The sequence below is a fragment of the Delphinus delphis genome, chromosome 8 (assembly GCF_949987515.2).
Source record: "Delphinus delphis chromosome 8, mDelDel1.2, whole genome shotgun sequence".
NCBI lineage: Eukaryota > Metazoa > Chordata > Mammalia > Artiodactyla > Delphinidae > Delphinus > Delphinus delphis.
In genome coordinates this window covers 83,403,119-83,415,608 of record NC_082690.1, presented here as the reverse complement: position 1 = coordinate 83,415,608, position 12,490 = coordinate 83,403,119, and the positions used below count along the sequence as shown (strand labels likewise).

General features: G+C 38.5%; 1 protein-coding gene across 1 annotated transcript in view; it reads left to right on the top strand.

Annotated features, from left to right (window-relative positions):
* Positions 1 to 12,490, top strand: part of DCDC1 (doublecortin domain containing 1) — a 465,581-nt gene that overhangs the window by 440,776 nt on the left and 12,315 nt on the right. The window contains 2 exon segments of the mRNA XM_060019694.1: positions 3,912 to 4,062; positions 6,560 to 6,692. Of these exon segments, the coding sequence (XP_059875677.1) occupies positions 3,912 to 4,062; positions 6,560 to 6,692 (284 nt within the window).

Here is a 12,490-nt window from a genome sequence, read left to right as displayed (position 1 = left end):
TTAAACTGTGTGAAACTTCGTTCTGGTGTAAAATTTGAGTGAAGCTATTTTGTCTGTTTTATTTATTGGCTTAAAATTATTATCTCAGCCCTACTTGCTGAATAATCTTTTTTGTTCTCCCCATTGAGCTGGAATACAAACTTTATAATATACTAAATTCTTATTAACTTCTGCTTTTAGGCTATCTAATACTTTTAGAATACTATAGCTTTTTAATATATTTTAATATCTGATAGAAGTTGCCTAATGTTGTACTTTGTTTTCAGGCTTTACTTGATTATCCTTGCCTGTTGATTTTTATAGATGAAGTTTGGAATTACATTTCAACACCCTAAAATCATCCTACAGGAGTTTTGACTGTAGTTATGTTAGGCTATTAATTACTTTCATAAGAATTGACACCTTTTACAATATTCAATCTTTGCAGCCAGATTGAATTCTTTGGCATTGTTTTATATACATATACATCTTTTTTTTGTCCTTCAGTAAAATTTTATAATTTTTTATAAGGAAGGGCCTCACATTTTAAAATAATTGACATTCTGAGTTGGTTTGATGTTGGGATGAATTTACCCCCACTGTATTTTTTTAAATACTTTTTTTTGGTGAACAACATAAAACTACTGATGTTTTATAATTTATTTTGTGCTTGGCCACTTTACTAAGCATTCTTTTTGTTATTAATTTCTCATTCAATTTACATAAATTTTCTAAGAATGAAATCATATAAAGTTCACATGGTGATGATTTTGCCTACTCCTTTAGAAGAACTGTTTCTCTTATTCTGATTTTTTGTTTTATTGCATTGATTATAATCATAAAAGTAAATATTCCTAACGATGGAAAAAAAGAAGAAACAGCATCTTTTTCCCCCATGAATAGCTAGAAAGTTTGAATGCTTTGATTTCTCTTTTCCTTGCCCATGTCCCTTTTTGGTGATGTCTTACATTTTTACTTTATTTTTTCTCTATGGAGACTTACCTTAAAATTTTAAATTCATTTATTTTCTGACCATTTTTATAACAGCTGTATCATGTTCTAGTGGTCTTACTGCTTAATATTAGTCACTTTATATTATGACTTTTCCATGGTGATGGAATTTCATTCATTTTTTAATAATCCGAAATGTATCTGAGTGATATATTTTCTGAGTTTTTGTACACATAAGGATATCTTTTGTTTCCTGTAACCTAAGTAATAATTTAGCTGGATACTGAGTTCTTATACTGAAACCTTTTCCCCTAAAAACTTCAGAGATTTTCTTTCTTTTCTTTTTTTTTTTTGGTATTCATTGTTGCAGAAAACAGGTCTAAACATAACTGCATTTTCCCCCCATGTCTGAAAGTCATACTTTTTGCCCAGTTATATTTAAATACTAGTCATTTTTTTCATTAACTGTGCCTTATCCTAGGTTAGCCTATTTGATCTGAAGACATGGGTCTTTGAAACACGAACGTTTTCTTCTGTGTTTTGAATAATTGCTTAAGTTTAATTTATTCTGGATTCTTCTCCAGTAACACCAATAATGTATAGGTTTAATATCTGATGTCTTGACATTCCAAATGTTTTACATTTTTCTCATAAATTTTGTCTTATCCTTTCTCTGTATCCTATGAGATTTTCTCAACTTAGCCCTCCCTAATACTGATTTGATTTTCTACAAAATTGAGTCTGCTTTTTCCTGCTTTTAAGACGGAGTGTAATTCTGCTCTTGAGTCTTTTATTTCCTTACCTCTCATTCGGCTGTCTATTCATCCCAATTTAAACCTCTGTTTCTTCTTTTACCAGCTGTGTGACCTTGGTTATGATATTAATGTCTTTGTTCTCCATTTTTCTCATCAACAAAAGGGGGATAATAATTGTTTCCACAGAAAAAATATTAGATTGTCCTTAGAAACTTTTAGAAAAGTTTCTAGCCCACAGGAATGTGCTAGTAAATTTTAACTGCTATTGTTGTTACCATCGTCATTATCACCATCATTATCTCTGCCTGCATCTCAGCAATGCTCCTTTCCTTTGAGCTGTTGTCATCTCATTTCTGTGTGTGTGTGGGAGTGTGTGTGTGTGTGTGTTTATGGAAGTCATATTTTACCAAATTTGGGGGGAGCACAATATAGGTACTCTCTAAAATGTATTTGTGCTCTAAATCTTTTTGTTAAATCTTCACCTTGTGTACAGATACCATTTTTATGTCGTAGAATATTTTCATAAGCCTCATATAGTTACTGATGTTAATTTTTCTATTTATATCTCCTCCTTCAAGGAGAGATCTCTTGACAGAAGACATTAGTTCTCCTTTGTTCTCCTAAATTTTGACTTGGGAGCTGTTAGGATCCACCCCTAGATCCTGAATCAGAATCAAATGGCTGCTGACTGGCTGTCATTTAGCAAGAGGTGTAGGACTGCATTTAAGTCCATTCTCCCACTGCTCTTCTCTAACTATCCCACTCTACAGATGGGAATGTATTCTGGGATAATTTCCATTACTGTTCAATTCGGTGCATTCATCTCTTGCTCACAATAGTGAGTGAAAACTTCACTCTCTGAATTGCATTATCTCACCACTTCTTTCATGTCTTCCTTCATATTACTGATTCATTTTCCAAATGCAAGATGCCATTACTTGCCCAGCTCTGCCCACTGCCACCCTGCATTGCTGTGAGTTGTAGCTCCTAATTCGATATATAAAAAGAAGTACTGCAGTCGCAGAAGTCACAGAAGTGACTGCAGTGGCCATGAGAGAGATTCTTGGGGTGATGGGAATGTTCTAAAATTGTGTTGTGGGATGGTTGCACAACTTTATCAGTTTACTACAAATCATTGATTGTTTCGTACTTGAAATTAATGAATTTTATGGCATGTAAATTAAACCTCAATAAAGCTGTTAAAAAAATTTTTTTAAAGTATAGAAGGTGAGTTGGAACACATGTGGACCTGGCTCCTTCATTTTGGGAGAGCAGGTGTTTGACCTGCATGATAGGTAAAAGCCATACAGGCAGGTGTGTGGAAACCTCTTACTTTCCTCCTGCTTGCTTGCATTGTTTTGTCTTAAAGTCTTATTCAGACTAATAGAACCACCCTTAGGGGTCTGGTGACAGGTTAGCCAATCTGTTTAGTACTCTTGACACTTCGTATCTGTACATGTGTTTTTATGAATATTTCAAGGAAAATTGAGAGAAATTGAATTAGGCCCCTAAACATAGTTTTTAAATTTACCAATTGAAAAGAAAAAGACTTTTGATCATAGAATCATAGAGTCAAAGAGGTGTTAGACCAAAAATTTGATTTTATAGTGAAAGAGACTCTTTCATAGGGAAGTTGCCTGACTTGTCTGAGTCATACAGAGGCCAGAGCCAGGTCAGTGCTTTTGTCCTTCTAGCTTCTTGCTCATTGAAAAAAACAATGAGCTATTCTAACAAGTCTAGATTCTTCAAGCCAAGGTCTTTCATATTTAGTCATTTCTTAAACAGCAAGAGGCCTCTTCTACATAGAAAAATAGAGACCTACAAGGACAAATCCACTGACAAGCACTGAAGTTCCTTACCGTTTAACACATTAGGGAACATTTGTAAGCCCTTCTTCTCATCTCCTTCTATACCTCTTCCTTTTTTTTGTTTAACTTTTATTGGAGTTTAGTTGATTTACAAGTTGTGTTACTTTCTGCTATACAGCAAAGTGAATCAGTTATACATATGCATATATCCACTCTTTCTTTAGATTCTTTTCCATATAGGTCATTACAGAGTGTTGAGTAGAGTTCCCTGTGCTATACAGTGTACCTCTTTCTAACAATTACAAGTAAAATGAATATTTATATCATGATAATAGTTCTCTTAAAGGAGTTGGTTCTTTAATATGTAATTATGGTGTGACATTCCACATCCCAGTATGTGTGTCCCTTTGTGTTTCAGCTGCTGAGTGACTGCTCCTCTCGTCTCAAACTGGCCCACCCAGCCAGAACACTGTACACCCCTGACGGAGAGCCAATTCACTCGTGGGACAACATAGAGCGAGACATGGTCATCTGTGTGTCCACAGGGCATGGCTTTAGAACCCAAAGAGGTATGGGTGACGTTTTCTTTTCCATCAAGTGTTTGAAGAATTAAAGCATTCACTTGTTTCTTCAAAGAGCTTGTTTACTGAATTTTACATCCCATCATGATGATTTTTAATAATTATCCTCCTCCACGCTTTTCTACTCCATGTTACTAAAGTTAAATTCAAGTATTTATTTGTTGGAACCTCACTTTTGACACTGTTTGCTCTAAAGAATTCAAGTTCTGTTAGTCTTGAATTTTATCCAAGGGGCTTTATTTGTAGAAATTCTAAAGGGCCTCCTTTGAAGGTATTCATTCTTTAGCACGAACCCTGAGGAAAGTGAGGCTTCCTTGACTTCCCACTCTGCAAGTTATTTAAAACTTAATGTTTCATTAATAGCAAATATACAGTTTACAGATTTTTTTCTTTAGTAATAAGTAAATATATGCTTGTTTTATTATCTTGTCTATCCTTTGATTATTTTCTTTGATAAACGTTAGAAATGGAAAAGAACATACGTTTGTTATTAAACTAACTCTTGTCCTTTATCTTATTTATCCTGAGGAATTTAAAACCCTTTTCTGGAGTAGGTATACATTAGCAATGACATAATTTTCAGGATATTCTGAAGAACACTGATATCATTTTAAAGGAAATTAAAAGATTCAGAAGTGAATTACCTGGGGTCCTTAAAATAACTAATGCTAGATTATCTCTTTTAAAAGTCACCATAGGATTATTATTACTATGTTGTATATAAGGTATATAAACCAAAAACTTTTTAAAAAGTTGCAGTCATATCTTTACACTTAGCCCAGAAAGGATAAAAGTATAGGAACGGAAACTAAAAAGTAGAAAGACAAGGATTTACTGGGATGCCTAGCACTGTTCTGAGGATGCCACACATATTCCCCCAGCACCATCTTACATCAAGGAAGAGGTGCCAATCTTTGTATTCTTTGTATTCTGTTGTCCCATCATTCACCAGTACCCCTCACTCCAGCTCTTGGTGATCCTCACTATGTGATTACTTAGAAGAACACACCAATGATGGGGTTCCTATCATGAATAAGTATTAGTTGACAGCTTTCTGTGTTCCTAAAGTACATAGCCTATAAAAGAAATATAAGCCAGGGTTCCTTCGCTGAAAGAGTTTTCGATCTAATTGAGTATATGAACACACTTGAAGTAATTGAATAGTAAGCAAATAAGTGGCGCAGTAGAAGGTACTTGCCCAGTCCCTTCATTATTTATGCTTAATCTTTCGTACTCTTGGGATGACTTTCTGTTACCTGGACCCCACCCTCCTGGCCTCACTGTATTCATTAGGCCTTTCTGATAAATAAAGCTAAGTATGCTTCAGGCAACCTAGCCAAAAGGGTATCCAAAACACGAAGAGATATGTAGGCTGCCTTCCCAGAAGCACGCTTGTTACCAAGAAAAACTGCAGAGAGAAAAGAGAAAACTAGAAACGCACATATTACTCTCCTTACCATTTTCCTCCTTGTTAGCTCTGTGGACCTTTGACAAGGCTATGTAGACAAACATTCATTTCTGCGTCTTCAGTTCTTTAACCACATGAATTACTATGACGTGAAAGAGTCGTTTCTTCTCCTCTGAAAATGGGTCCCCATATTACCTTAATGGTGAAAGTGTTGTTGGTTTCCCCAGTTGTCCCAGTTCTTTTCGGTGGGTGAAAATCTGATTGATAGCAGAGAGTCTAATTTAGTTGCTCTTTAGAAAGTTCTTTTATTGTATGAGCTGTCATTTTATTATTTTTCCTGAAATAATTGAGAAATAATCATTTAGTAGAAATCTAAATACTCAGAATGCTTTAAAACAAGAGAGAAATGCTACTAGCATTTATATATATTATATATACATATATATATAACATATCTATACTTGTGAAAGGACATTTAATTAATCATTCTACTCATAATTTTTCTGTGACCTACTGGCTTAACTATGTAGTAGAAAATAAGGCAGCCTGGGAATTTCAAAACTAAACACCTTATAAAAACTTATTTTATGTGCTATAATGTAAAAACATTTAGCATGTGAAAGTTAGCCATCAAAGAATCACAATGGGTCTTTGAAAAATGGATTTGTTTTGGCAAAACAAATCAGATGCTGTTAGAATAGTTTCTTTCACACAAACCCCCAACAAAACCAAAAGGGTGCTTTATGCTGTTTGTCATCAAATCTGAACACTGTTCTCAATGCTGTGTTTACCATCTTTTCAGTGGGTTCAGTTTTTAGACCACTCCTAGGTTAGCTTCCAATTCAGGCTTTATAAAAAGCTTGGAAGGAAGCCCTCTCTAGCAACTGCCATTCTGTAGAAATCCAAAGGATGTTAACACGTATCTGATGTGATAAGCAAGTCAAGTGTGTAATGAGAGAGGCCGACGTGGGAGTCGAGGATTTCTGAAGGATCTTCAAGATTTTCATCATCCTGAACTTTTAATTATTTTCTATAAATACATTGACTTGTCTCTCAAAATAATATTTTTTTTAACAGAGTTAAAGCAACTGGTGGAGGTCAGAGCAAATTATGCCCGAATCCGAAGGCAGCAGGGTCCTCAAGCCACAGACGCTGTGTTGTCACCATCCACAAAGCTTCAATCTCTGGTACCTCTACACAGTGAATTCCTGTCAGACCCATCATAGTTTGTGCTGTGTTTCGCTGGGGTAGCCTGTGCGGACATACTCATATGCTTGCCAGGATGTTATATGATGATTAGTCATTGTTTTCATAATTCCATGCAGTCTCTTTTAAAAGTTATACCCTCTACCTTTTACACAGGGTGGCATTTGGTGCCTCAAATCTGTCTTAGAAAGACAACAGAACTAGACAAAGCAATGTCAGTAAAATAACTATCTTAGGTGTATTTTCTTCCAGGAAAAGAAAAAGGAAAATACTAGCTATTATTGAAAAATAATTTAGTGGGGTCAAGTAGTGTATATTATTATATATACTTTTAAAATTATATAATATATATATTTATATAATATATATAATTTGATAATAAATAGACTCTGACAATTTGAGTGTACATATATAGTTTATACTTAAATTTAGTGGGGTCAAGTAGTATATATGTTCTATATATAAATAACTTTGTATTATTTACTTTATATCTATATGAGTTATATATACATATATAATTTGACAATAAAAAAGACTCTTTGACTACCTAATACTAAATTTGACCCAAACTGACAGTTTTCTGGCTCAGCCACTATATTTTTCAAACTTGCATGTTAAAATCCTACATTTACTAAATGGAATGGCTGGTGGCCACCAAACACCACATGAATTGATCTTTCCTCCTCCCACTTTCCTTCAGTTTGGCTTGTGGTTACAGCACAGGACTCCTGATGGGGCACAGCTAGATGTTGTTCACAAGAGTGAAGCTGGATAATTCCTGACATAAGCTCAGTAACCAAAAGTCGTAGACTGTGTCCTCAATACAGAAACTTAGGGAAAGGATATATACACTACTTGTAAGAAAAGTTATGTAAGGATTTTTCTTAGGGGGCCAAGGGAGATCCTTAGTAATCTTAAGTATCAATCTTACAGGGAAAGAAGAACTTACCTTTTAATTTCTTTCTGTGATGAAGAAAGAATTTTTTTTTTTTTTTTAATAACAGTGACAAATCAGAGTTTGGCTTCTGGTTCTGGTGAAAATTTTCCAGAGAAATGCTCTTCTCTCTCTGTCTCTGAGAGCCATTCACACCTCTGTCTGAATATAAATTGCAGCCTGGCTAGGTGTGTACAGAATGGCTCAGCTGGGCTCACTCTTCCATCTACCACTTTAATGTGATGTAGGAAGGCAGTAGATCATTTCTACTGAAGGGGGCTCTTGGTAATCGCTGCAAAAGGCCTAGTATTTACTCCCAGTCTGCAAATCAGTAAGGCCGCATGAATAAATTCCTGCTGCTTCCCACACCACTAAAAGCGGAGACCATTGAGGCAAAATTTCACATTACATACACAACAATTTGCCCTTTCACAGACATCTTCTCTATGTGTTGTGCACTGTTAGAGATGTGAAGTCATTCCACAACACCTTTGTGATACGTATGAGAGAAAAATTGCACGTGTCCCCACCTTGCTTTTCCTTTTGTTTTACGAGAAGTGTTAAGGAACATGCCCAGGTCAGAAAGTGGGCCAGTAAGATTCTTACCTGTTGGGCCTCTGCTTACAATAACTGGATTTCAATCCCCAGAGACACGGAACTTGTTATTTCTTTTCAAAATTCCTTGAAAACAAAGGCATTTCTCTAGGTGCAAAAGTACCTATCATTCTGCTGCCAAAGAAAAGTTGATTTGCTATGAAAACGGCATAATTTCACCATAGATCAAATGTGCAGATTCTTGTGAAGTCTTCACTGTTGCGTGTGAACACGCCTGAAGTGAAAATTGGTAATATCACACAACATTGTATCAAGCACCAGGAGACGTAAGGCAAAACTCTTAACTGAACTTTTCTATTACTAGTAAATGGGATTTTAGATGTAATATAACAGTCATCAACACATCACATTTTACCAGCAAGGCAGCGGCACTTACTTTGTCGACGACGGCTTGCTGGGGATATCTTGCCGGTTCATAGCCACTTTTAACTTAAGACTAAGAACAGCCCTGCTCTTTCCTTATTATTGACCTTCCTCTGTGGTTGGCTGGAAGGTGGACTGGGGAGCAGTTACTCCACCTTCAGCAAGGACTATAGGATAAGACTGTTGGCAATTCTGTTCAGCCCTCCAAGGATTTTCATAAACCCAGTAATTTCCTTTGGGGATATGTTTATCAAATTTGAATCAGCCTCATATATATAAGTCACATTTCAATATTTTTCTATCAACTGGAAATCATTTATTATTAAATACTAAAGCAACCATCCTCAAGTCCATGGCCTTCTCCAGAAATTTATTTCCTGCTGGTTCACAAACACCCTTAAGTTGATCCAGATGTTAATCAACAGTGTACCAGCATTTGTGATTGTCCTCAGGAGAAAGGAGTTTCTGGATGTTTCTGCCCCACCTCTAGCTTTTGTTGCCTGATTAAGTGTTGGGATGAAGTTGCATGTTTCTAAGCAAACTGACAAACTGTCAAACTGTCTGAAAGTTTGACAAGCATTTTGAGATTATGACAGCATTTATACATAAGAAACACTTTATCTGGGTGCTTATGTCAGGTTTATAAAACAGGACACATTAGAAATGATTCAAAATCCAAATGCAGCTTTGTGGCGTGATAACCCTGAATTTCCATTTTGTTCTTGATTGTTCATAATGACTAAATATTTTTTTCTGGATCAAGAAAACAAACAAGCCAGCAAATAATAACAGAAAGGTAGAGATAAATTTGTTCTCTTTTGCAAGAGAATCACTTAGAAGTTGTGGCCACTGGCTGTTGCAGCATTTGTGAGCCAACCTTTACTAATAGCCCAGGTGCGCTGCTGAGCGTTGTTGAGATCTGTGATTCACCAAGACAGCAGTGCTTTTTCTGACATCATTTGGAAGGGAGCGATCAGAATCCACAGGGCTGTGTTATTCTGGATTGTCGTAAAATGAGATGCAAACGTCCTCAGGTAAATGGAATTTGGACCCAGTGGTGATCCTCAGTTGCTTTTATTAAATCAGTTACCTCCTGCCTCTGAAAAGATCTCAACCCCTCCTAAGGCTAGGTTAAACAGAAAGAAAGAGCAGCAGTTTTTTGTTCTTAACACAAGCTAGAATTCTAAGTAAAAGGCATGGTTTCGGGCTGCTTGGCCATAAGCAAATGCAAAGCAGGATCAACAAAGACCACTCAGGCGAGCGCTGATGAAAGTAAATGGACCAACCCGAGTAACGGCAGACATTCAGTGGGTGCCTGCTGCCAGCTGTAGCATTTCCTAATTCTGCAAGTCTGTAATACGAAACTGCTATCAGTAGGCTGCCACCCTGTGCCATATGTGCAAATAGAAATATATGAGGGGAGAGGAAGTGCTTATGCCCATGGTGCAACTGGGTTGGGGGAGGGAGGAAGAAGGAGACAGGAAATTATATTTATATGGCAAGTACAGTGGTGATTCTGAATTGGATGTGCTATCATTCATTGTCTGCTGTATTCCTGTGCTGGTTTAGGGGTAGATAGAGCGTTCAGTCAACTGCTGGATCCATTAGGTCCTGACTTATCATTTCTAGAAGTTTTGAACTTGGGGTTTTAACTCCAGGTGCGGTTGCCCAAGAATGTCAGTTCTGGCAGACCAGCTAAGACAGTTGGGGGGGGTGGTGAATGTCTAGATGCCACCACCAGCAGCTCTCCTTAAATGGCCCTGCAAACTGTGCTGGACAGGAACGGAGGAGAGGAGGGCACCTCCCACAACTGCTAGGGTTAGTGCCCCCAAAGCACAAGATTTGATTCTGTCTTCATTTCCACCACCCTCTTTCCTTTTCCTTCTGTTCTTCTCTCTCCTTGCCTTTTGGTCGTAGCTCCTCTGTCTTCCTTGCTTTTTGTCTTCGAAGGGCCTTTAAATTCTGTCTTTCATTTTAAAAACTGTCCTCCCTGGAGCAGTCTGTGGATAGGCAAAGGATGATTTCCTAATATGATTCTCAAAGTTTCCTGTGCACAGGAGTCACCGGGGAGCTTGATAAAATACCGAGTCCCAGGCTTAATGGCAGAGATTCTTCTTCTGTACACCTGAGGTGGGGCAGGGAGCGTGCAGGAACAGGCCCCAGCCACGGAGGGTGGTAGCTGACCACACGCTGGGGAACTCAGCTGAGGTTCTGTTCCTGTGAGCTGGGTGTGGCTCAAGCGCTACCTACCAGTTCTAAGAGCACTGTGGTCCCTTTTACCTTTGTGTTAAGGGCTACGAAAGCAGCGAAGCACTTGCTGCCTATCTGAGGGCTTGAGTCTAAATGACCTCATGTTTTCTCCTCACTATTTCCTTGAGAAAGAATGGAAATGTTCTTGAGTAGGGACTGACCACCCAGAGATTGTAACCAGGACACTGGAAGCAAAACTAGGAAGTTTGAGGTGCTGAAGCTTCCCATGTTAATTAAGCTGCCTTCAGTGCTGATAAAATCTTGCTATTTTAAAGGTCACAGGAATAATGTCAGGGCTATGGTACATACATCAAGGAGCAGAGTCATTTTGAGGGGGAGGAAATAGCCAGCTTCCTGGAGTTTTCTTATGCCTTTTTGTATGTACCAAGAGAGAGAGGGTTTTGGAACAGGGACAGGGGTCTTTTTTGTGAAGTAACCCTTTCTCCAGTGAAGGAGCTGCTTGCTCGGGGGAAGGCTGAGCCTCTCTGTTCCACGTAGGCTCTAAGTCTAGTTGATACAGAAGCCTGAGCCACCCGCATCCCTGGCAGGCTCATCTAAGAGTGTGAAATTCCACAGGATATTATTTCGGTTCACTAACAAGTGCTCTCAGAAAAATTAATGTTCAAGGTAGTTCTCTCGTCCCATAAATGAAATCCATATAGGTTGGGAGACAGCCACGTTCCTTAGAAGACAGAAACTGTAAAGAAAATTAGCTTTTCAAAGAACTAATTCCTATGTATGCATCTCCAGGCACTTACTGTTCTGGGTACCGGGCCTGCAAAGGGGAATGCAGTAGATGTGTGGCTACTTGGAGAGTACAGAGGCCGGAATGTTGGGTTAACAGGCATGAAGTAAGGTGGGAGAGGTGGCCACCAGCCAGACTGGAGGGCCTTGTAGGTCATGCTGAGGCGTCTGGGTTTTTCTTTTTAATTTTTTTTTTTTTTTTTTTTTTTTTTTTGCGGTACGTGGGCCTCTCACTGTTGTGGCGTCTCCCGTTGCGGAGCACAGGCTCCGGACGCGCAGGCTCCGCGGCACGTGGGATCTTCCCGGACCGGGGCACGAACCCGTGTCCCCTGCATCGGCAGGCGGGTTCTCAACCACTGCGCCACCAGGGAAGCCCTGGATTTTTCTTTTTTAAGTGGAGTGAGAAGTGGTTAAAGGGAACTAATATGAAAGCTGGACTAGACGTCGTATATTAAGCTTGTTCAGGCTTCAAGTTACAGAGATACACTCGACTTACCTCCGGGGGTGGAGGTTTGTTAGGAGGGTTAACAAAGAAGGGGGAAAGCAAAGGAGAGCCCAGCACACAGGCTTCACAGTGGTCTCTGTTCCAGACGCACAGCCTGACTGTCCAAATGATCACCCAGTAGTCTGCCCTTCCTGCTCTTGACTTCCCTGTTTCTCTGTGCTTCTTGCTTCTGTGAATTTCCTACTTTTTCATGAGCTCTCCTGCTTTAGGCTAAAATGCTGACTTGCCTTCTCATGGCTTCTGCTGCTTCATGGCTTCTGTTTGCTGCCTTCCCTTTGTATTTCTTTTGGCTCTAGGGCCACTCTACCATCTGAATTACTTTTCTTTCTGTCTTCTGATGGAAGACTGAATGGCCGCAGGCCAGCCAATAGCTGCCTTTTACTCATCCCTT